Source organism: Diorhabda sublineata, chromosome 6 (genome assembly GCF_026230105.1).
Source record: "Diorhabda sublineata isolate icDioSubl1.1 chromosome 6, icDioSubl1.1, whole genome shotgun sequence".
NCBI lineage: Eukaryota > Metazoa > Arthropoda > Insecta > Coleoptera > Chrysomelidae > Diorhabda > Diorhabda sublineata.
In genome coordinates, this window is record NC_079479.1 from 33607276 (window position 1) to 33634518 (window position 27243).

Below are 27243 nucleotides of genomic sequence, written 5' to 3' on the forward strand. Positions count from 1 at the left end.
GTTGTTACGCCAAACGTAACTAGATTTTTCCATAGAATTACAGCTCAAATGCAATATAAATGTCACTAAACGAAACCAATAAAGTTGCATGAATCGATTAGCTTAATTTCATCTGCGTCTTCCATTGCATCGCATGTTTAAGATGTTTCTTAGTGACGCCTGGAGGATTAGCCAATGCTGGAAAGTCTTCATCGGGTATAAAGAGTGCAGTTGAGGTTTTTACCATGTAATCAAGACCAATAAGGTCTTTATATTCTTAGTAATATCAATATAAAATATTTACCATGCTAGTCAGTGAAAGGATATCTCATTATCTTCAGTAACATAATAACCAAAGTGATTCTTTTAAGACATAAAAACATAGTTACTTATGAGATCAATCACTGCACCTATGAATTAAATCAGAAGCATTAACATTGACATTGACATTGACATTGACACTGACACTGACAAAAGAACTCCTGCACATACGTCGTCTTCTCATCATCGCCTCTGAAACTGATGGATATAATCCACTAAGAGCCTCCATTCTGTTTTTGATTTGTGTTAATTCTTAATTTGAGATATTTTTCGAAACAAATTGGCTGAGTGGTTTGTTAGAGCTCTACTATAATACAATGGATCTAAGTCAAAATTTTGTGTGAAGCTTGTTGAGACTTGTCACTATATTAGGCCAAGAACCCATGGATTTATTTTGCACTTTTTGAAAGAGTCTTCATGTGATTGATGAAATGATTAGAGAAACTATCATTTTTTTCACGATATTTGTTATTATATCTATGTTTTAATTTTTTTCTAGATCTCATATAGATGGTCTGGGCCTCAGATTTTGCAAACTTTTTAGAAGGTAAGAAGTTTTTAGAGATACTGTTTAATTGTTGATTCCAAAAGTTGAGTGCTTCTAGAAGAAAAACAGTATTTTCAGATGAAAATAACAAATTTTACGAATCATAAAAGTCTACATGTGTTCAATGTGAGAACTGTTGATCGTTGAGGCAAGATCCAAGTTTCCTCAAGCTTTGGTCGACCTTTCGATTAAATTTACTCCTCAAATACAAATCCTCTATTCGAGATTGTGAACTCTAAGTGTAGCTATACACAGAGGATCCTTTTTGGAATTGGAATGGAAATTAAAGCCCTGTCATCTACGACTACCGTCCTATTGGTTACAGAGATTCATTTCCTGTAATTTTCAAGTCAGAAACATCATTTCTCAGTCATATTTGATTTAGTATATCTTTGAGGAATCGTAAACTAAGTTATACTATCATTATAAATCTATATATTTCATATTAGTATTATTATATTATACTAGGAATATCCGTCGCGGCTTCGCCCGCGGTTTATTGAACCTCGCGTAATATAGGGATAATTCAATGAGAAATGTATTATACGAATCGATTTCTGCCACTTTGGTCATAGTAAAACAGACTCTAATAAGGAATTGCATTCTTTTAAATTGAAAAGGGTAGTCTGAAGGTACAAGGGGTACGCGTGGTATAAAGACTGATTCCCCTCTGGTATATCCGGTTATAATTGTAGCCTCGACTACGTTTTTCTGAAGAGAGTTCACACGTAGTCTCGTACTGTGGCACAGTTTAGGAGGATTGAGATTTCGTAACAACATTATCGACGTTCCAACCTTTAGAATAAATCTACGTGTTAAGAAACCTGGAGGATCGAGCGTGTTTAGGAACTCTGATGGGTATTGCACAGCAGTATCAACTTGTAACACAGAATCTGTAGATCGAAACTCCATGCGTTCTCCATCAAATGAATTTAACCCTTTTTAAAGAAATCAAAAAGAAATTTCCAAAAACGGATAAATTAGTTTTTATATATTCACACGGAACCCATATCTAAAAAAGAATCGCTTTGATATCTCATTTCGTCATGAAGAATTGCTATATATACGGTTCCGTAATAAAAATTTTTGTTCAACTCTTTGAACCCTTTCCAAATCGAATTTCGAAAATCGCAGAAATTGGTTTTTAGGTATTTGTACGGAGAATGTTTTAGTGCAAAAACGAAGTCGATATCTCAATAAGCGGCCGAGAAAAACGAAAAAATCGAATTTGCAGACATACCCTCAAAATTTCATGTCTCTATCTTCAATAGCCTTGGCTGGGCGTTGATGAGGGAATGAATCAGTCAGTCAGGACATCCTCCTTTATAGATATAGAGACTACTTTTAACTTAATACTAAAGTAAGATGTCGACTGAGCAAGATATTAAAACATTATTTACATATCGCAAGTAATGTCGAAGAATTTGTCGAATTATCTATGATTTTGAGGACTTTTCGGAAACTTTGATCGGGTTGAACCGATCATAATCTGAAAACTGATCACGTTCGGATCGTAGTTATACATGATAGGACCCGCAAAACAAAGCAAACAAGAAGGTCGCATTGAATGTAAATTTCGGCAACATAATGCAAGTATATTTGATAGATAGGAAAAAACTCTTTGTGATGTTGATGTTCCATAAGTATTTACAACAATATCTGCGTATTATTTACATATCAACATAATTATTTTTTATATTTTCGTGTACGTATCCTCTTTGACAAACAAACTTATAACGAAACGAGCTGCAATTAAAATGTATGCTTCATTTCCCATTACTGCTTAAGGTTAAGTATCATTTTAAAACGAAGTAAATATAATGGCAAGGTTAAGAGGGTAATATGCTCGTAAATCAGTCGTAATTATGAATATATTCGTCTGGTGATTTAACCTGACTTAATTTAAAATAATCTTCAGATTTTTTATAGCAATAATCATAAAGTTAAAAAAAGTCGCACATTTTCCAAGTACCCATAAGGATACAATAATTTGATAAATTTTTCCATTTATCTTAATCAGGATAATCAGGATTAACGATTTACTCATTAAAGACCAATGACAATATAGTAATTTTGTAAAGTTACACCATTATCTTAACCAGGATTACAAAATTAGAGTTAAATACTTTTTATCGAAGCAGAACGTCATGATCTAAAATGATTTTTGTTCGAAATATATTATGAGTGCTACCTATTTAATGGGATCCGTCTCTGGTCGAATGTATTGCATTCATTAGGGAGTGTTTTGCCAAAGGCGGCCATTACATTTCGCATGGTGGACGACTTGATAACGTGTTAATAATTCCAACTTGACATTATTACTACTATTAAGTACGTTTCATAGTACTCAGACTTCTTTACCTTGGTGAAGAATCACTTTACATTTGTCTCACCGCCACTCCTGTTTACAACTTCTCATTTGCACTTTGAGCATTGTCAATTGTCTAAGATATTCCGCAAAAAGGATACACGCAACGTTTTTAATACGTCGTAAACAATTTCGTTGGTAAAAAAACAATTTTTGAGTTGACAAAGAAAATGATAACAAATGTCCTGGTAAAACATTCCGTATTTTTCTTTTTCATTTGGTAGATATTGTTGGAGTTATATCATCAACAGAAGACTTGGTTTTATTCGAATGCTACTTGTCATATAGCTGAGACGTAATAGTTATCGGAAGGTTCAGAAATATTTTATGGAAAAAAATATATTATACTTCGAAATCTTCAAATTAGATACTACATTGAAGTCTATGGCATGCCGCGATATTTCAAGGTGGGTAGTATGACTTCCTCGGTAATATTCTGACTTCAACCAATACACAGCGTGAAGTATGGCTTTCTCATTACATCCTCATAAACAAAATAACAACTATAAAGTGAAAATAACACCGATAAAGATATTTAAGATGATACCCTTCACCCGTAAAGTTATGGCAATCATAATCATACCCTTAGGATGCTCGAATCCATACAAAAAAGAGTAATTCGACTCATAGGCGACAAAGAGCTCACCAGATATCTATACTAATAGGAAAATGTTCTTTTAGAACTAACCAACATGATCCCACCTAGAGCAGTACTTGCGAGACCTACTCGACAGACAGATATGACTTCAATTTATTGGGAATCCTTTCTTTGGAGAAATGGAAGCCTTTCCCGAACACGACAAACTACAGAAGCTCAAGATCAATATCTACGCGGCAGGCACCACTCGATTGACTTAGAGTGTAATGGGGCTTACGAAAACTTAAACTAAGGACCTTTACAACGACTAATCCCTTTAGTTTTTATCCTTATACGAGTAGAGTGCGTGTGTGGAGATTATCTGGGAGTTTGAAATGTCTTGACGCTGTACAGCAGGTGTACAGGATTCGATCTTTGGGATTCGATGGAACGAAGTAAGGAGCATTATACACGAGTCAACAGATTTTTTATTGTCCAAAAGGAGATCGAAAACATCAGCTTCAGCAAATCTAACAGAAACTAGGGTGTGGTTACTGCAAAAACAGGTTATATCTTAGTAAGTTTGTCAAAATGATTAATTTAACTGTTTCTTTTTCATTTTCTGAAAATAAATTTGTAAATTTATATATGCAATATCAAAAAACTACGATGCATTTCCATCGTATTTTCTATATTATTCATATTAAAATCATTTTCAAAATTTGATTCCGGTCCTGATATAAACATGTAGTATGGATTGGTCGTTCTGCATCAAGAAAAGGAGGAGTTTATTAATTGATTGGATTCACGTGATTTAAATTCAATGTGCATTGTTATTACTTTTGATATATTTTATGACGCAGAATTGACCTTCGATACATTTGAACAGCAAAAATAATTTGTTTACAATAATTATTGTAGTCTGGAAATTTGTTTCTCGGTTAGTTTCAATTGGATAATAGTTATCAACTGTATGAGTGTTTTATACAGAATTTTTTCCACACAAGAATGTTTATTATTAATTAATTAAATCAAGAGGATAAACTTATAGAAATTTTTCAATAATTAGATTTTGAAAGAGGTTGTAGTTGGACATACTTAGCTGTGGTATACGTGTCTGATTATTCCTTACCAGAAAGTCATTCTAAATCTCATTATGGCACTCTGAAACTTATGACAACTACAAGCTTAGTTGCAATAATAATCTCATCAACCGAACTAAGTTTCTAGTTTATAAATAAGCTCTAAATTCTGCGAATACGCTGAAAATGCATGTTGGAGCGAAAATTATTTATATAATCGTGAAGGTCGCTTGAAATGATGCAATACAACGTGCAAGGCAATGCAAGACGCAATATTTCTTGATCAAAAGCACGCGCAGATGAAGTTCAGCCGATTGTTTCATGCAAGATCTTGACATTATCGGTTTTGTGCCGTTTTTATTGTACGCAAGTTGTAATCAAATTACTTTTGGCTAAAGCTGACTTGGGTAAAACTTAGCTTCATTGTTAAACTATGTACAAAGTATTAGTAAAAATTTGAGGTTAGGAATTTGTTTACTTTTACTGTTTACAGAGATTTGCATGCAATTTCTTGCACTTCATATTGCCTTAAATGTCGCAAAACTCTTACCAATGCATCATGGTTGCCACTAATCTAAATACCAAAAGTAGAAATAAACTATTTCCTCACCTCAAACTTAATTCAATATTTTGTGGGCAGTTTAAAATTGGAAATAACAGATCTAGTTGAAGTAAGCAAGAAAAAAATGACCAGTGCATCACTGGTAATAATTAGATCTGTCTCTGCTTTTGGAGTCTGTCTAGATTAGCTAGAGAATTAGACGAGAAAACCTAGAAAAATTAGTTGAGTATGGATGAAGAAACATTTGGAAAACTCCCGATGAAAATAAAATGTAATATTGGTAGATTATAAACTCATTTGCACATGTTTTTGATCCAGAAATATTGCGTTTTGTATTGCATTGCACGTTGCATTGCATCATTTCAAACGGCCATAAGGAATATCAATCAAGAAATCGTCAATTATCTCCAATTTCTTAATAATATTATTTATTAATTTACTACTTAATGAGGTCTTATTTTATACGGTTCATTATAAAGATGATTGTATAAAAAAACTTCAATCTCATATAGATTTAATATTTGGTGCCCATTTTTGTTGAATATTTCATTTTTCTTCATTTATTCTTCAATAAAATATATTATCAGTGTTTGGTAATAATTTTTACAACTGATGATCTTGAAGACTACTTGATATGGTCACAAAAAGTATTAAAAAATTATCATTCTTCGGTTTAGATACGTTTTATTTTGATATTTCGAAACATAGTTACGAATTGTGCTATAATTTTATTGTTCTCTCATATTTTGACATTCTTGCTAAGGTTTGTTAAATAATAATTCAATTCACATTTTCCCTAATCCCGAAATGTGTTATTGTACCTCAATTTTCTGTATAAATCCCTACATCAACTATGAGCTTAAATGGTCCAAATTTATCTTTCATTGTATCCCATGTCAACGAAAAATAATGGATTGATACAGAATTTCCTATATAATACATAAGAGTACAATTGGTAAAAGGTAATTTTTGGCTTTATATATATATTTATTTCACAATTTCTATAAAAGTCACTCGTGCCTTGCCCTTTGTAATGTTAATGTGGCCTCGACCCGCTTAGGGCCACCTTTTCTGGACCCTAGCCAATTATAGATTTACCATGCTTTGCTTTCTATCGAACATTTGCACCTTTATGTCCTTATTTTCTATTTTTAGAACTACTGCAAACAGAAATTTCAACAATTTGGTGAATTTTGTTTTTCAATTATTTTTCAATATTTCCTAGTAAATCTGTACATCAATTAATTTATCAGTTGATCAAAGAAGTAATTCGACGGATAAATCATATTGAAATTCTATTTTGTATAAGTCAATGAATACAACAATTTTGACTGTCAAATATTCAGCATTTTTTAGAAAATTACACTTTAAAAGAAAACATTAACTGTTACAAACCAAAATTTATAAAAATCTTGCAATCCACAACGTGCTGGGATTCATACTTTTTGCACCAAGACATCTTTTTGTAAAGCTCGTATTCGAATTGTTTTCGTTCTTACCAATTCAGACTCAGACTAAAAATTGGTGAAACTAAGGAACTATCAGTTGACACCGAATTAAAAAGGACTACAACGTGAAAAAATATGCATCCACCAGGAGTTTCGGCGATCATGGCGTTCTCGAAATACCACAACCTGAAGATAAACGTATTGTGTAAACGTGATCGACGACTCACAGGTCCAGAGTTAGTAGCTCAGATCAATGAAGCTAGGGATCTGCTTTGAGTACTTCTACAGTAAAAACAGACAAAATAAAATTAAGAGGTTGCTAGATTGTTACAAAAATTTGACACATCAAGAGTGGATAAGACTTTTATGGAACGATGAATCAAAAGGGGGGAATCAAATTGAGGTTTTTGAGACTAAGAGTGATTGTGGGCATGTCAAAGGGAGAACGGATATTAGATCCATGGGTGATGATTTGGAGTAAGCGATTTTGAAGAAAAAATGCTATAAAACATTTAAACAAATGTAGTATGTTCGGCAGAAATTTCATCTTCCAGCATGAGAACGATCCCAAGCATCCCTAGAAACTGCGAAATAGTTATTTGTATGCCAAGGACTGAAAGTGCTACAAAGTAATATTTCAGTCGCGGCGTACACAACATTTTTTAGACGACGCTTCGGATAAAACAAATAATTTCAGAAAATTAAAAATTTAAGGTTATGCAAAATCATCGAAGTGAAACTGTCAACTGTCAACATTGAAGTGGCTAGAGTCACTCCAGAGCGCCCCGAAAGTGTTTCACAGTACGGAACTGTCACTTTCACTACATGGAACACTCAAAACGCAACTTTCGGTATGTAAATGAATACAGAACGAACAATTTCCAGATGGCGTCGTCTAAAAAGAGTATTTGGGAGAATTTAAAAAGAAGAATGTACTGAAAATAATGATTTAGCTCGACCTGAACCCGATTAAGTTGTTGTGGGAAAAATTGGAAGGGGAAGTCATAAAGCAGTGTCCTACGTCCACTTCACATCTCTGGAATATCCTGAAAAACGAATGGAACCAAATAGACGATTATTTGTCGCCAGAGAATGTCGAAATTGTGTACCGAAATAATAAAAGCCAAATAGGGTTACATCGATTAATGAAAAATTTTCAATAAGTGAGAATTCTGTATACTTATATATTGGAATGGTTTCTAACAATGATGAAGACTAACCTAATAGAATATGATATGTTCTTTTTATAGAATTTTGAAGTTAAATATCAAATATAACCTCAAAATCATAAAAATATCATAATGGTTTTGTTTTATCGTAAAAAACAATCAGTGTTTTTACAGAATTTGTTATACAAATTATGTGAATTTTGAAAAACCTTGAATCAAAGGCCTCGTAATTTGTTTTAAAATCGTAAAAATTTATAGATAGTTGTATATATCTGTGGTTTCGATAAATACATTTGATAATTATAATAAATAGTTACGTTTATAAGGGGGAAACGATATGGACACAAAACGAAAAACTAAAAAAGGAATCGCCACCCTTTTTTTGAAATATTTGCTCTTGAGACTTTTTCGTTTTCTCGAGAAGTGTTAAGGGGTTGAAAGGACGAAGGTATAATTTGTATCAAATTACAGGAACAATTATAAGTATGTATATGTCACATTAAATTACATTATTAGCGATATATAATTAAGTTGATTATAAAAAAATATAGTATGTAATCCTTCATATTTAAATAAAACAATTAAAATTAATGATTATATTAATAAATATAATAGAGTGGGATTTAACAAATATGGTATAATTTACATATAAATATCTTTAATATAAAGTTAGAATTCAAAGGGAAAAATAGTCTTTTATAAAGTTAGCCGTAGAAATAATATACATTCGACTATATAAGTTTGATTTTTATACAAAATTTGTGACCGTTTAACTTCAGTCTCTGAAGATGAATTTGGTATCGAAACGCGCATAAGATAATGTAATTGTGAGAGTAAACAACTCGGTATGAACATGGAATTCATCAAAATTTCAACTCAATCAATCAAAGAACTGTTTTAATAGTACTAAAAATATAGATATGCTTGTTTATTTATTTTAATATATATTTATTTCTATATTAAAATACGAAAGTTCCATTGGGGAGATACTAAGGTATTTCGAATACTGAAAGGTTACCAAAAATATTTACGTGTTAAAAATCCATTAATAGAATGAATATTCTTCAAAGATAATAGAGCTGCTTAAAAAACTATTACTTTATCAATATTATTGAGACTTGACGTTAAATGAATGCGCATTCTTCAAAAATTTATCGTTATTGTTAAATCTATCATCATTTTACTTATCAAGAGCTGCTGATATCAATAAATTGAAAATTCTATTTGTAAAAACCGCCATTTTTAACTAACGTACCATGATTTTACAAAGCCGTGGCAACTAAAACACATTATTAAATTCGTTGATAGACCCATCTCATTTTTTAATGAAATAAATAACAGAAAATTAGCATCCTTTCTTCGAAAACGTTAAAAACTCTTCACTTTTAAATTCCCGTCCATAAATCTGATGGTTACCTTTACCTTAGCTATGTGTCAAGTGGCAGCATATCACGGACCACCTTGAAGAAGATGTTACTAGACAGTAAAACGGCAACCCATCGACTGACAGCTGTCGATCTAACTTTGAATATAATTTTTCAATTTTCTATATGTTGGAACATAATTATTGTTTGGAACGAACATTGTGTCCATTTATTGTTAATAGTTATTTGGAAAAATATACAGTGTGATAATACACTTTTTGTAATCGGAAATAGAAAATTAATCAGAGAAAAATAATAATAAACAAAGAGGTTGTTGATTGATTCCATAGTTAGGTTCATTTCCTACAATATGGAAACTTAGTTAACTATCTAACCGCCCTTCTATTTTTTCCTTTTCCTATCTTCTTTTTTAACAATTTCTAATCGAGAATCTAGTTTTTTACTTTTGTATTGAGTATTTCTGGAATTATTATCTTTCTCATTCATTGGTCAAATCGCTTTGGGTATCGTGCAATCACATCTGCTTAATCATATATCCTGATTTTTGATTCTGATACTTGTGTCAAAAGCATTTTTTAACAATAGTAGCATTGGGTTTGCTATGCGGCGTGCAGATCCCACATTCTAGACTTTTTAAAAGGAGTGGGATCGATGGATCGGCTCTAAATACTGGGTTCTCCAGTATCGCAACAAGAAAGGGGGACGCAATAGATCCCCAAATCCATACATACATAGTAAAATGTTCAATATTATGTTGACAGCGAATTATTGATAATTACAACTAATAAACCTGGATGTGGAAAATAATTTACAAGAAATATTGTATCGGAATTGTTTTATTGAACTTGTATTCTCAAAATTTGTTAGTATCATTATAATTTTATTAACCTATTCCCGGTAGTGATATTTATATATTGTTCTTGTCATAAATTTGTCTGATGTTTTATAACTTTATGGATTGGAATTAGATTTCTAAATTTAGTTGATTTCTAGAGGATTAGAGAGATTAAAAAATTGAGCACAAGGACAATGGATAGATAGATATTCATTTTAGATTCTTTTTAAAAAGGGAAAATGTCCTTTTGAGTACGTATTTTTCTTTGCGAAAATTAAGGAATAAGTTGAAATATACAGTGAGTGAGTATTTTGTAACGTAAACAAACATTTTTATTTGTTCAATTTTCAGTTATTTATCAAAATTTTACACTATAATTACACGAAAGTTATGAAATTCCATCTAAAATTGATATAAACATAAGTAATTAGAGTTTTTTCCAATAAATACCTATATAAAAATTGTATATAATGAAAAACTTTTTGGATGCGAGTTTTCTTCCGATATCAAGCCAAAATAAGGTGTAAAATTCCAAATCAAATGAATTACACGGTACTAGAGTCACAAAAAAGTAAGTTTCCACCAAATTTCTTGAAAAAAAATGTAAAATATAAAAATAAAAACCAAAAACTTGGTCGTTTCAATTTTTCACGAAAATTTTGTTATGTATGTTTATAATAAAAAAGTTGTAGATCTTTTCGTCACCTACAGCGCTGCTATTTATGTTTTTATATCTATAGGAGTTGTAGTTTGGCAGAAAATCGAGATTTACCCTCAAAAACTCACCCCCTTACCCTTCTCGACTTGAGATTGCCCGTAAATTATTTTTCCTTTTATTTTATCATATTTTTCCAATAATATTCATCTTACTATCACTTCTTTCCACGTTTTATCATTTTTAAAGGTTTCTAAAGTGGTCTAATTTTTTTCGCTACACACAGAATCCCTAAAATTACTTCCAAACACATCACTGCGTTCTCAGCATACTCAGAGGCATTGAGGATCTAATTACTTCGCTTATTTCTATATTTGAAGATATTCCTAAGCGATACATTGTGATTCTAAGACAATTATTGATTTTTTGAGAAACTATCACAACATATTGATGGATTAAATCCCGTCTCCAAGGGCATTGGTTCAAATTGAGTTTATAACACATCAACATTCTTCCGATCTGTCAATTCTCTCTAAATACTTTAGATTGTTTCTCTAATTTTGTTCAACAGAATATTTCTCTCGCATGATTATAATATAAAATTAATTCTATAAATTCCAAATTTTCCAAAATATCTAAATTCGACTCAAGGAGCATTGATTGTATCAGTTTATCGCAATCATATCGTGATGCAAATTTTTTTAAAATAGATTTTTTTAATATTTATCAACTGGTATTACATTTTATTTAATTGCGTTTGCTATAAACAAAATTTTTCGATTATTTCATACATTATCAAACTACTAAAGCACGCAATCGACATATACCTGTGGTTATAAATATTTTCGAAATTAAAATTTACTAATCGAATTCAATATCTTTACATTTCGTTCTGGTATATTAATTTTGATGTACGTGAGTTAAATGTAGATTGATGAAAAGTTATATTTTCTAGAAGACACATTTTCCATTAATAGTAAAAGTTTCGGCATGGTTTTGGGGAAAACACATAGTCGGGCTTCTTTTTTTGAACTCCAACCGGCGAAGAATATATTATTTATGTTCAAAGTGAACACCACTTACAAACACACTTTTGTAATTTAGAAGCCAACAGTCAGTCAACGCCCCCTATCTTTTAGACAGGTTTGCGTAGCAGTTTACGCTGCTTCCCCTTCCGGAGTACTCTGGGAGATTCTGGAAGGTCTTATCTTAGTTAGCCAGATGGCTAAACGCTCTTGTCTTCCTGGTTGTCTGGACGTCTCAATATGTGTGTTTTCGCTAGCTCAGGTAAACCCTTTCCAGCCTTCTTTAGCAAGAAAAAATGTAATCCGAGTGGTCAATCTATATCTCTGTAGCTGTCTAGTTATTCCTTAACTACTAATAGAGTTGCTGTAAGGAATAGAGACAAATGGACAGTTCCTTGCGCAGTTGCAGGAGAAGGTTTATTGGTGGGAAAATTTAGTATAAAACAGTCAAGTTAATAGTCATTAGTTTACCTTCAGTCTCTGAAGACGATAACTTGGTTATCGAAACGCGCGTCAGACAGTGTAATTGTTAGTGTAGTGGTAATGTCAACAGTGTGTTTATACAATTCATACTTCGATAGGAAGGCGTATGTACCATTGATAAAACGACAGTCAAAACTTAATACTTGAATAGTATATTTTCAGTTCTAGTTCCACTAGATTCGCGGTTTCTCTAAATATACAGTATAAAGAGACTTGAATTATTTGGGAGATAAAAATCTGGTCCTGCATCACTAATCAGAACTGACCTTTATGTCTTCTGCGTGTGAATAAATGCTAGCAATAGAAGTCACAGACGAATACAATGGAAAAATTAATAATATTAACCCAACGTTCAGCAAGTTCTGTGGTAAAACTGTTTTTCGGTTTGAAATAATATTTTATCTGTTCTAAAATATCTGATGATATAATTTTAAGGTTTGTCCAGACGAATCTGGCGGCACGGCACGTTAAGTAATAATTAATTTATCTAGATTATTACACATATATATCAATCAAAGGATAATTTTTTTAGGCTTTGTTTAGTTTCCGGGAAACTTTGAATTCAATTGTATGATAACGATGTATGAACATTTCTTGATAAAGAATTATTTCTAGATAGTATTTGTCTAAATATAAAATATTTAAATTTTTCTTTATGATTTTTTATTGATCTAGACGTAGTTAAATTTGCCGTGATTATTTAGGTAATCCAAATTATATAAATGAATCTTGATATACATTTATTTATTCTTCATATCATCAAATATTTTTTCCATCAAGAAACCATGTTGATGCATACGAGGTCTGTCTATTAAATGGTGAGAGTGGTTACGAAAAAAACTTGGAAGTCTCATTTGGTGAGGGCTTTTAGGAGGTCTGCCGTTTTTTGCTTTATGGCTTCTATAGATTCAAAGCAGATCTTTTTCTAGCCTTTCAAGGAAATTCGAGCAGACCCGTTGACGCAAGAGCTTTTGGTCAGGAGTCAGATTTTTCGGCACCAAATTTGCGCAGAATTTTGTCGTGTGTAACTCCTTCTGTAAAATTTTAGTAACTGTTTTTTTTTTATCTGTGTTTACAGCTTCGACAATTATCCTGATGCTCATTCGACAATCTGCGTGCAAAATTTGGTTGATTTTGGTCGCTGTTTCCGGAGTTGAAACAGTCAAAGGGCGATCTGGGTGTTGGTCATCTTCAGTACTCTCTCGGCGCTCACTAAAGCACTTACACCACTCAAAATCACGCGTACGAGATAGATAATTGTCCCCATAGGCTTCTCGAAACAATTTATAGCATTCAGTTGGTGTTTTTTTTTTTCAATATAATGAGAAATTTGAGATGGATACGTTGCTCCTGTTTTTCGACGCGAGAGAAAAACACGTTCGTTTCAAACCGCTACTGCACAAATACTATAATAATGAAGGAAACGTGTTTTGGGACGTGCATAGACAAGATATCCAGATACCAAACGCACTATTCGTTTTTTACCCCATCCGTCTAGGGCGCCCTCTAGGCGCGCAGTGTCGTTATTTAATAGCCAGACCTCGTATTCGTATTCATTACATTTTCTTCGTCCGTACTTACTTAACCTCAAATTTTTCCAAATTTTCAATTATCTTCATCCTTCTTTGGTAGATTTCTGTTAGAATTCTACTTTCAAAATTAATTTTTCCCTAATTTTGAGAGGCAGTTCTATTTTTAATTGCATAAGTGGCAATGTTTCTAATTCTTATTTGTTGAATACACTTTTTTTTTTAAATCTAGTAAGTGAAAAATATGTATTATTGTGAAATGGGTCAGTTTTTGAATAATTTAAAATCTCGATTTTATGGTAGAGCATTTCGGAATACCCTGTAGATTACGAGAATGTTACGAAAGTGTATAATACCTTTGGGGTTTTGAGTAAATGGCTACGGTAGCGTTCTAATATCAGCGCCTTTCCCCAGAAGATAAAAAAGATAAAATACCTTCCAGATTGATCAGTTCCAGATAATCAGCAACCAAATTCAAAAATAAAAACTCAATTAGATTATCCGATAAAACTTTAATTTATAAGCTTTGTGTGAAAGATTCCGAAACGTAGGCATGCGCTGTTACCGCAAGCACACAGGTAAGGGTAGGTGTGTAAGTATGTATGTATGAGCGACTAGAGTGGGGAACGATCCGTTTGGTTCCACGGCCGCCAGCATTGTGTTATCACCGTTTATGCTGGAACGTGTACGCTACATCGTACTTTTTGTACGCTCTATCAGATCATCAACTGTTTCTCTCGAGCTTTTCCAAGTGACCGAGTTGATCGGACGCTGCTTTTAAATGTTGAAGTTGCGTCTTTTGGTGAGTTTTTCGTTTTGTAAAAAAGCGCGCTCAGGCGTCGCCATTCGACGGTTAGTTTAAAAGTGCGAAGCGCAATTTACCGGACGTGTTTTTCTGTGTGCTTTTCTTTTGTTGGCGACTTTTTAGGATGTGCTTGGGTGATGCTGCCACTGGCACCACTCGCCCTTGATCTACTGGATGCAACCTTATGTGTAAGTGAGTAATTTTTTATAATTCAAAATTAACCTTAAATAAACTAACTAGTTATTTTTTTCGGTTTGATATATTTTTAAAAAATGAAAATTATTAAAAAAAAATATTTATTCGCTCATATGTTTTCTTTTATTTTTAATTATTTATTGCAAGTTTATAAATTCACAATAGACATACACCAGAAAAATTTTTTTCCATTAAGTTACTTATTCCATTTCATTAAATTAATGACTTAAATAATTATTCATTGAAGCTGAAATTAAAATTTGTTATAAAAATTATAGTACTTGTTTTGTATTTCAATAATAAATCGATATACATTAAATTTACATGCAGATATTAGTAAATACGTAACTTTAAAAAAAATTAAAACGAATTTTTAATAAATAAATTTATGAATTTCTAATTTCTTAGACATTTTGATTTATTAATACATCGAAATGTTCTTGATTTTAGATCTCTTCTGTTTTAAAATTAGTTTTTTCGACGTTACGACTTTTCAAATTTTATCTTTCTTCCAAAAATTATTAAAAAAAAAAACTAATTTTAAAACAGAAGAGACCCAAAATCAAGAATATTCAGATGCATTAATAAATTTATCATTGATATATAATCATATATAACTACAAATAATTTAATCGATTACTGATACATATTTGAGATGTAAAGACTAAGGAAAAATTCATTTTTCTTATTAGAACAAAATTCTATTTTGATTTTATTCTTATTCATGATGATGGCGATCTATGATCTCAAGAGACTTAAAACGAAACGTCAATATTTATTTATCTTTTGAAAATTATTAAAAAAACTAATTTTGAGACCTAAAATCAAGAACATTTCGAAACGTTATTATATATAACCATAATTAGAATTTTCTTGCTTCATTTTCCTTCGACTAAATGAAAACGAAATAAAGAATACCGTTCTGGAAACATTTGGAAAACTGAAATTATCGTTTTTTCAATTTTTACAAGTTATAATATTTCTTTCAAGATCATATTTCATAGTTTTCTATATAAATGTCAAGAAAATTGATTTTGTAATGTAAGAAAATAAAAACGACTATTTGATATCTTATTTTCTACGAGTAAGTGTCGAGAAAGTGAATGAAAACAAATATAAAAAAAAATATGAATAACCTAATTTTCACTGTTTGTACTTTTTAGTATCATTTTTTTCAAGAGTATATAAATGATTTTGAAAATAGAAATAGTGTTTTAGACATATAAAATTCAATAAAAAGTGTATTTAGAAAGCGACGACATACTTTTTCCAAACGTCGTAAACAACAACGCTGACATCAGTTTCCAAAGAACTGAATTTATCCACCTCCTTAACAGTCTATTATGTCTTTTTTGAATCGCATCTACAATATGCCCTTCCCTTCTGTGCTAAGTGTGATGCGACTCAATTTGAGTCAATCTTCAAACTACAAAAGAGAGCTGTTAGATATTTACTCGAACTAAACAGCAGGGACTTCTTTAAAAGATTAAAAATTCTGACTCTTCCTTCCTTATTCATCTTCCCTAAGTTGTAAGCACGCTCCTCAACTACTCCACGTTCAGAATCAGTTAAGGGCTCAATATTTTACAATGCAAAAAAATGCACAATCCTTTGCCAATTGAAATGAAATCTATATCATCGCACCGAAATAATTTGAGGGTATATTTAGTGGAAAGTGCCTTCTATTTAATTCCGGACATGCTGTATGCTGGTTTAAATTTTGCTATGGACTTATTTACTAATTATTACCTACTACTATTACCAATAATTTTGTTACTCATTATGGTTTTATTCTGTGTATTGAAATTTCATTTTATTCGAATCTTCAGTTATTTTTATGTTTGTTTTTTAGTTTTTACAAGTTTTAGTCTACAAATTGTAACAATTTTTTGACAATAAAGCGTTTCTCTTTTTTTCTTGTGAGTTTTTTAGTGAGGCAATTCTACCAATTGTCATTGAAGATGAACATTAAATCAATGCCCTCAATTAATAAAAAAAACACGATTTGCACATTGCTTGTTCATTATAAAAATGTTTTTCTCACTGAATATTCATTAACTAATTTACTCTAATTTTATAATAGAAGCAAGCGGCAAGAAATTTTAAATTCCACGTTTTCGACCGTGTTTACCTCTTAACCGTTACTTTCTGGCGGTAAATTTAAATAAGCTTCATACTTGTGGTAATACAAGTTAAAAAATATTTAATTCAATTGAATAAACGACAGATATAAGTTTAGAAAACACACTTTCAGTATCAACCTTATCTATTGTTAGGGATAAATTGAATTTCAACTATAACTGTATAATTTAAATCTTTAGATAAAAAAAAATCTTTATTACCGCTTTAAATCATTTTCTTAACGACGATATCGGAACAATTTATTTATACACGTTGTCCAGGAATTTGATGCTAAAATAAAAACGTGTATCATTTACAAAATCGAAGCGATGAACATTTTTTTTAACATTTTGAATCAACAAGTTGTTCTATTTATTGATTATGTTAGTTTAATGCATTGAGAATGATATTTTCGAGATTTTGGGTAAACTAGTTAACTTAAGGGTACCTTTAATACCCGTTAAGTATGGGATGATTGAGATTAGTTGATTGGAAGTATGCTAAATTTCAAATTATTCATATTCATAGAATCAAAGTAGAACTACAAGGGCCGCCGAATAATAATGAAATGTTTGGTCGCATTGAGACATCAAAACATCAAACATTTAGAGATAATGTTGCACAATTTGCTTTAATAGCTTCTTTCCATTAAGGAAATTGTCCTGATGGAATCTCTCACTTTGTTAGTCACAACCAGCACCCAAATTTGCCAGATGGAAATTTCTAGACATTCTTTTCCTGTTCATTTAGTTTTTCTTCAAATTTTGTTATCAGGCCGCGCTGGTAACAGAATACCATCAGGGTTCACTTAAGGATGAATTTTAACTTTTTCATAGCCTGGATTGAGCCTATGAATAATTGCGGCTCTTTAGAAGTTGACAATTAATAACTAACTTCAAATATCTTACCGTGACGACTCAGAACATGTTCTAGAATACATTTTGTTAGCATTAGGCAGTTCGGCACTTACTAAAATGGATCTAATTGCCGAAGACGCTAGTTTAAATACTAGATAGTACGTTTGGATTTGGTTCTTATGCCTTCTGTTTGCGTCGAACAAAAATAACAAGCAATTAAATGATCCGTTGATTCAGTCCATTAGATGTCATATATCTGGAAGTTAATTCTCCACAAACAATTCTCCAAACTGTTAAGGTTGTTAGACCACTGTTGTGGCAAGTTAACTAAGTGATGTATAAAATGTAAGTGAGTTGGATGCAAAAGTAATTCGGTCGTTTAAATGCCAAAAATATGTAGATATTACAATAAAACTGGATGTGATTTAAACAAATTTATTATATATTTTTAATGATAGGACATGAAGATGAATAAAAATTACCACAAAGTGACGGAAACAGTGGTATTTACAAGCTAGATTCTACTACTGGTTTGGTAATATGTAATCCAAAATATGAAATCTTTTTCATGGCTTTTTATAAATTTGAATCAAGCAACTATATTTTACTAGTTACCTTAGCTTTTCGTAGAATCTGAACAAGAAAATTTGTGTCGTATATTTAATTTGCTGTTAACCTCGTGGTGACACTCACAGTTTTTCTACGATTAATTTGCAGAACAGTTTATTGACTATTTGAAATATTGCAATAAATGCATATGTTACTATTGTCAGCGTCAACAATAAATATATATTTCTATAATTATTATAAACATTTGATTTGTAAACTGAAATCTATCACGTAGGCACTCGATTTTTGTCTCAATTTTAAACGTCAAGGTTAAATATGAAATGTGACATTCAATTCCCCATATTGTAGTCAGCTCTGATCCTGTTATGAAGGATATCTTCATGAAGCTGTTATATTTAATTCAGTTCCATTATCCTAGCTCGTGGTCCTTCATCTTCTGCGATAGTACTACAGGATGCCGCGAGGCTTGACCTTACTACCCAATTTGTTAACGTCTGCTTCCTTTTTCCAATTGCATAACTTTAGAAGACTAATTGCGTCTTCTTTCTGCCACCATTTCCGAGGGCTTCTAATCGGCCTACGACCTTCAAAATTAGAATCTAGTTCTCGACATGTTTTGTCCATACTATCGTACTATCTGTACTTTGATAAATTTTGAGTTCTTTCGTTTCGTAATAAAATAATGAAAGTATTTGACATATCAATTCCAATAAAGTTTGATTTAGATGAGGTTTGCTAAATTTTCAAGTTTTGGATTAGTATGAATCACCAACCGCAAAACAATAAAACCTTTTCAGTATCTTGATGTTTTAGAATCATTGGAAAGAAGGATACACTCAAGCTCAACGTCTTTAAAGCTTTCCACTTGATTTGCTAGCACTGGGTGTGACTTTAGACCTGGTCAAAAACGAAGAACGAACTTCTGATCGGTTTTAACCTTCATACAAGGAGGAATACGTTAATTACCAATACGAAATGCATTTTTAATTCGTTATAGTTTTTATATAAGCTCAAATTATTTATTGTTTAACTATGGAACGTTACGAAATGGTTTGGAGAAGGATTAATTTCAAGGCTCGTCTGGCATTTGTTCTAGTAGATAGAAAGTGGAATATAGCTCAAAAACACTTAATAGGCATCTTGTAGGTATTGAGAATTCTCATTGCGACACATTTCTTGTAGAAAAACGGTCAGTCTCTGAAGACGATAACTTGGTTATCGAAACGCGCGTCATATAGTGTAAATGTGAGTGTTGGTGTAGTGGTGGAGTAAACAGTGTGTTCAGTAATTCTAATTCAGTTTAAAAAAACTTGGTAACATTCTCAAATAACAATTCTAGTTTATAAATAAGAGATTTCGTATTTCACAGTTTCGGTAGCAAATTTAAACATCGAAAAAGATTTCGAAATAGTTTCTTATATAAATATTAATTGATTTCTCATCATTAATGACATGTTTATCATAATCGTATCATTTTAATTACTTTGTACGATTTCCTCTTTAAAATACGATTCGTAAATAATTGAAACAAACCAGATTCTACAAGAACAAGTCTATTAATGCCAGTATTTAGATTCTCCAAAGATATATCAATAAAATATGTCTGCAAAATAATTTTTCAGTTAATACGATCATTAAAAGTCTTATGTGCTTTTAAAGCATCCATTGATTTTCAATTAAGGGATATAATCTACGGTTTTTACTAAAAACTAGTATTCTGATAGAAAATTACGAAAATACCGAGGTACTCAAGATAGTTAATTTGGATTTGTATTGGTTCTATTTAAGAATTCAAAATAATGTCAAGGTGTTGTTTAAAAGTGACAAATGTCAATTGTGTAATGTATATATTATGAAATATATATCAGTTTATAATTATTACAATTTAAAAATGTTGATAGTTGGATGGAATTTTATTTTTTCTCGAAATTATAAACATTTTGAATCATTTGTTTCCTGTTATTTCGAGCAATACATTTTTATATCATCACGTAACAATAAGATTAAAGTTTCTCAATAATATGAATCCAATTTGGAACATATTTTTCGAAAAAACAATAATTTTTTCCACAAAAAGATTAGGATAAGATAGATTTTCATACTTTTTCGCATCAACATCATCAAATATTTCTTTAGAAATAAGTTTTGTGGAGACATTTCTATACATAAATTTCATCTTCTAAATTGACTAATATCGTTTAATTTTTAGTTTTATCCGTTAATTTTCCTCACAAAACGATCAGAATAAGATAGATTTTTATACTTTTTCGCATCATCATCATCAAATATTTCTTTAGAAATAAGTTTTGTGGAGACATTTCTATACATAAACTTCATCTTCTGAATTGACTAATATCGTTTAATTTTTAGTTTTATTCGTGAACGAAACTTTATATTTGAAACTTTATATTATGAATCAAGGATCTCCCTCTTCTAATTTTATGCAAGGCCAGCTTCAAAATACCATTTGCTCCACGATGTATACTGCAATTAACAGATCATTCCGCCCTAGAAAAGAGGGTCGAAGCTTTCCTACCTACTGATTGTTTGCTACTATTCAACTCGGGAATTCCTACTAGTATGCAAATTATTTTTAAGGAATATCTAACCCTCACCCTTTTATTTGGAGGAAACAAAACAGTGACGGCGTCTAAAGCTATTTTTAAAAAATAAAAATGAGATCAAATTATCAATAAAAGTACTCAAAGTACTAAACTCTGTACCCCAGAATAGAATATATATTCCCACGCAGAGCTCTTCACTATCTAACAGACACAATAGAACTGGACAATAGTGGTAAAGTATAACTGTTCGAGGTACCGTACTAATCCCTACTACCATCATCTACTAACGCGCATTGACGAGCGTGGCTATTTCACATTCATTCCTGTATTTGTAAAAGAAAATCATTAGTACAGACAGACCCACATCTATTGGTTACTATCATCAATTTATTATTGGTCTTCGTGATTTTATCCAATTGAATAACTTTGTAGTGAGATCGTTCATGTTTTGCTTATAAAGACAAATGTCAGAACACATCAATATATAGTATTCTTTCATGAAAGTTTCTGTATAATCTGGAGGATGGCTGAAATATGGTTGTTGTTTTTATTATTTATTTCACGCGCGTCTTTTCAAAAGTTACGTAACAAAAAAAGTTTTTAGAGATAACAAACTAAACGGAACAATAGGTGAGATTAAATAGAGTACTTGGTATATAAAACGAACTTTATCTTAGTGGCAACAGTTGTTGATTACGGAAACAGAATTTACTACGCAAAATATGGAGAATATCATATTTTGTAGAAATATACGTGAACCACTTGATGAACTGGAACTTCAGACTGACTGTACAAATAGGATTAAGCAACAACTGATATGTAAATTCCATTAGTACTTGTTTTTAAGTGACAGAAAGATCAAATTTTTAGATTAATACATCAACAATAATATATAATTGAGAGGAAACCACGTGAAAAAAATTATATATAGCAACAATCAGATAGTTACTTGGAATATCTATGATGAGAATTTACGTTCAATTCGAGTTTTAAAGAAAGGAAAAATATTTTTATCTATAAATTATTATCGTCTCATTTTTAACGGAATAGAGAAATTACTGATAGAGGCAACATAGGAAGCTCAATTACTAATATTTTGTCACTATTATGTTCGCTATCTATTTTTGGAAAATGTTATTGATTATTTCTGTCAAACACCTGAAATCTATCACATAAATTTGACGGTTTGACGATACGTTTTTCTCTTATTTCTTGTATCATAAAAATGCCATGAAAATATAATTGTAAATGTTATTAATATTAACGTAAACAAGGTATTATTTTGGTTATTGTCCAATAAAGAAACTTTCTTAATTGGTAAATCAATACAGCTTTAGTAATATTATGTTGAAAGTATCTTAAGATATACAAACGTGGATGGATTTATATTTATCAAATTACCAAACTTGAAGATGTAAACTACAGAAACTATAGTCCGACTGAAAAAGTCGTAGAACATATTTTTGGCTTTTAATTGTACTTTCTAATCAGTATTACTTCGTGGAACGCTGTTTACAATGCATTACTATGCATTTTAAGAAAAGTGCAATAAATTTTGCTTTATTATCGGTACAAATGATTGATAATTTTTGGGAAATAATACGGCATGATAGATATTCAATAAGGTCCATATTGATATTAACGAAACATCATTTTATTTATAAGAATAATTGTTCTTTTACTAGCTGATTCGATTGGATTTATTTGTGTCGTTCGGTTCAAAATAAACTGAGAACTTCATCTTTGGAACAATTTCTAACTGGAGATATTTTCAAATTATTCCTTATTATTATGAATTCTTCAAAGGTTTTGTCACATTACGTAATTAATCTCAGTGATTAAATTATTTTGTGAAAATCTCCTAATGTGCAATTTCATGAAGTATCCAAAATTCAATCAGTTATAATGGCCTTCATGAGATTAATATGATATCAAGAGGTTTAGAAAACAGAAAAAGTTTTTTAGGTGATAAATGTGAACATCATCTTCGAAGAATGAAACTTTATAGTCTTTTGTGTAAAAAGCAGGTAATTGGTCAATAATCCTGTGCATTTAAGGACATTAATAAATGAGGTTTCGACAGATAGTTGAAAGCATTATCAGATGAAAACTTGAGGTGAATTTTTAATATCAGTTTTAATTAGATAATAAAAAACACTACCACAAAAAAGGGATTTCAAGATAAGGAAATTAAGTGAATATAACTAAATGTTATACAATTCTTTTTTGAGTTTCATTCTTCATTATTTATATCTGAAAGTTGTACAAGAATTCGTATTTGATTTCCATATTAATTTATTAGTTGATAATTTGATCGTAAAAATTAATTTCGTATAACTGTATTAACGCCAATAATTTTTGAAGGTTTGAAAATATCAAAGATATAAATTTGTTTGTTTTTTCATTTAGCAATTCAATTATGAGAAATTTTGGTTACGTAAATTGAAGTCGAACCAAAAGGTCATCGACAGTTATAAAATAATACTTGTCAATATGGCAAATACAACAACTAATACTGCCTTCCAAACAAGTTTTTATTGTTAATAGTCTACTATATGAGTAGAAAATAAGAAATTTACAAATATTTGTTCATTATGAATAGATTGATTCATAAGGAACCTTCACGAGGATCCTCCCAGAAGTACCTGGCCTGACCTAGAGATGACGGTTGTTAGGAAATCATCAATAGCGAACGTTTTCAGTAAATTTGTAAATATGGAAAAACTTGGTCATCGTTATTTGGTACAATACTTTAATTTAAAAGGCCTTAACCCAACCAATATAAATACTCACCTTGATTCTACTCTGGGTCAGACTGGTCCTGTACGACCTGCAAAGACCAGCATCGTAGTGGTCAACCAAAATGAGGTGAAAACTCCAAAAATGTTGAAGAAAATCCACAAATTGGTACTGAATGATCGTCGATTGAAAGTACGTGAACCAGCAGATCTAGTAGGCATTTCAAAAAGTGCGATACATCGCTTATTTACTGATGAGTGTCGCGTTTGCTCGCAATGGAACAAAAACAGCGTCGAGAAGATGTTTTCTTCTATTGTTTGCTAATGTTTCACAGAAATAAAACCGTTCCATAACCATTGATGAAACGTGGATCCATCACTTCACACCCGAAGCAAAAGAACAATCAAGACAATGGATTGAAAAGGGAGAATCGGCTCCAAAGAAGGCAAAGACTGTTCCGTCTGCAGGCAAAGTCATGGCGTCGGTTTCTGCGCTTGGGGTGATTTCAAATCAACGTCGAATATTATGAGAACTTATTGCAACGTTTGAGCTAAGAAACCAAGGACCCATTTGGCTAATAAAAAAGTGTTATTTCATCAAGCATCAGCTCAATGACCAAAATCGTTTTTGCGACTTCGCACTTGTATTTGAAACACTTAATTGCTACCTTATGAAGAGAATGAAGTCAAATGATTAGCTAAAATATACTATTTAGCCATTCCGCGTAATCAGTTACCATTTATCAGGTTGTATTATATTCATAGATCACGTAATCAACACTTTCTTCAAAGAATGTATTATACATGGATTATTATTTGTTGATTTTGATCCACAATACTTGAAATTCCTTATTCTGATATTGAACAGTTAATAGAGAAGTGATTAATTTAATGCACTGGAGAAATTTTTAGGAAAAAATTCAGTAAACGATCATTGAAAAAATCGTTTTTGCTTTGACAAAGCAACTTTTTGTATGGAAGAATTTAGGAAATCCATTTTCCTCGCTAGTTTCTTTTATAATTCGCTAGAACAATTATTAAAATTTGCTAAAAAAATTTAAAACGTTTCGAAATATATTTGAGGTTATGTAACAGAGACAACCTATTATTCATAACCTCAAAACCTAAGAAAACATAACCTCGCCAGTATTTTGAAAGTATTATTCATTTAATAAGATTTTTGAAGCGCCAGAAGTTGTTTATTTCGAAGAATGTACGAAATACATTCTTGGTTTTATTTATTTATTGAATATATTTTTAGGTTATGGACATGAAAGAAAGTTTAAAATGCTGTAGTATTGTGAAAACATCACAGTATCTATTTTTTTCAATTTTATTATCATTATAAAGATCCAGTTTGTAAGATTTGATTGTTGAATGTACAACTCTCTATTTTCAATGTATTTTCACTTGTTTTTTTTTTGATTTACTTCAAATTTAAGATAATCACCCACAAATTGTATAAAATTCAAATTATTATTGATTACTTCTAGTAACGTTCAAAGTTTCAACCGAATTTTTTCTGCAATACGCAACTGGTAATTTTAATACTGTAAAAATCAATTAAGAAATTCCACAGCAACTTATTTCAGTCATTTTTATTTATATAATGAATTTGTTTGTGCATAACCAGAAAATTGTCTATGAATTTTGTATGTTTAATGCAAATCGACAAAACAGTGGAATTTCCATGTTTTCATAATTAAATTCCTAAATATTCAACAACGGATGTATTCGTCGTGCTTTTTCTCTAAATCTTATTCTAAAACCTCCTTTTTCATAAATATATTTTGTTATTTTGAATGTTTTTTTTTTCTAATTTTCATTCCTCTTTAGATCTAACTGTAAGTTTCAAAATTAATCATCTACAATCATATTTAAACATTGCTTTCAATGATGATTTTTTCTACTTTTCTCTAAATCTAATGGTGAAGTATCATTCTAAGTCTTTTTTCACACTAGAACTTGTAAATCATGTATTAAAAAAAAGACAGAAAAAATAGTTATATGAAAAAGTTGGTGCTAGAATGGTTGGTATAATTTATTCAGTTACTTCGGTGTTTTGGCTTTTTTTGGTTGATTGGTACTGTCGTAGTAACAATCTAGTTCGTAAAACGAATATTAGTTAAGATTTAAGATCACAAAACGGCACATTTAATATTTGTATAAACAAATTTTATCGTTATCATGATTCAATTTTGATTTTTCTCTTAGTAATTGACAAAAGTTTGAAAAAAAAAACTGAAACGGGAACGTTATGTAACAAAATTATTTGTTTTTTCATAAAAGTTTTATTATACAACATAAGCGTTTCGATAACCAAGCTATCGTCTTCAGTTTGCCATACATTTTGAGTTATATTATATGTAAATGATCCACTATTATTTATACTCATATTTACTTTGATATATTCCGACTATTATAATTAAATTAATCACTTTAGTTTAATAGAGTTAAAAATTGTGAATTTATTTACAAATATGTGATCTTTATCTACCAAAAGAACGCCTATGGACTTGCATGCGAATGGAGGTTGGCGAACGCGTGCTAAGCTCGAATTTACATAAATCGCGATGTGATTGAAAAGGGTTGCCGTTTCTTTGGTTATCAATTTGTCTATTCTTAAAAGTTTTATATCGTTATCATTAAGTATTGTGTTATTACATTTGTATTTAAATTAATTGTTCGAATAACGTATCATATTCATTAAACTAAATATACGAGGTATATCCGTTTAGTTGTGTAAAACGGATACAGAAAAAATATTTATTGTACAAAAATCTAGAACTACTAAAATGATTTATGATTTTCTACATAGCTTTAGATACTTCTCTTTTTTGGTCTTTACACGGAACTTCCCGGCTCTTTGATCTAGTAAAACAAGCACTCTATCGAAGGCTTTCTTTATGTTGAGGAATAGTTATTTGTATACCGAGGAAAGTGAAAGTGGACGAGTCTGAAAATTGCGAGACGAGTCCAGTCGCGGCGTACACAACATTTTTTAGACGACTCATAAGATCCAAAACTTTTTCAATTACACTGAGGAAAAAAAATAAATAATAGAAAATTATAAACATTTTATTTATTGAGCAATATAATGTACTAAATGATTTTTGCAATGTCAATATTAATTTATTAATTATTTGCAAAAAGTAATGTTGATTGTACCTACAGGACAATTATTAATATTTATTGGATTGGATGCAGATGACAAATATGTTTGTGTCTTCTATAGAATTTATTGATTGATTCGTATTTGTGGTGGAAGAAAGTATTATGATAGCAATTTTAATCTTGTTTGTTATTGAGTCATCCATATAAACTTTAAGGTTATACAAAATCATCGAAGTGAAACTGTCAACTGTCAACATTGAAGTTGTCTACTTCAGAACGTTCCGAAAGTGTTTTGCAGTACGGAACTGTCACTT

General features: G+C 30.8%; 1 protein-coding gene across 3 annotated transcripts in view; it reads left to right on the forward strand.

Annotated features, from left to right (window-relative positions):
- Nucleotides 1-27243, forward strand: part of LOC130445800 (uncharacterized) — a 111891-nt gene that overhangs the window by 18527 nt on the left and 66121 nt on the right. The window contains exon 2 of one of the 3 annotated variants that reach the window (XM_056781682.1): nucleotides 800-847. In XM_056781682.1, the coding sequence (XP_056637660.1) occupies nucleotides 800-847 (48 nt within the window). Of the gene's footprint in view, nucleotides 1-799; nucleotides 848-14577; nucleotides 14963-27243 lie in introns of those variants that run through there. The other 2 variants (XM_056781684.1, XM_056781685.1) reach the window with 2 other exon arrangements.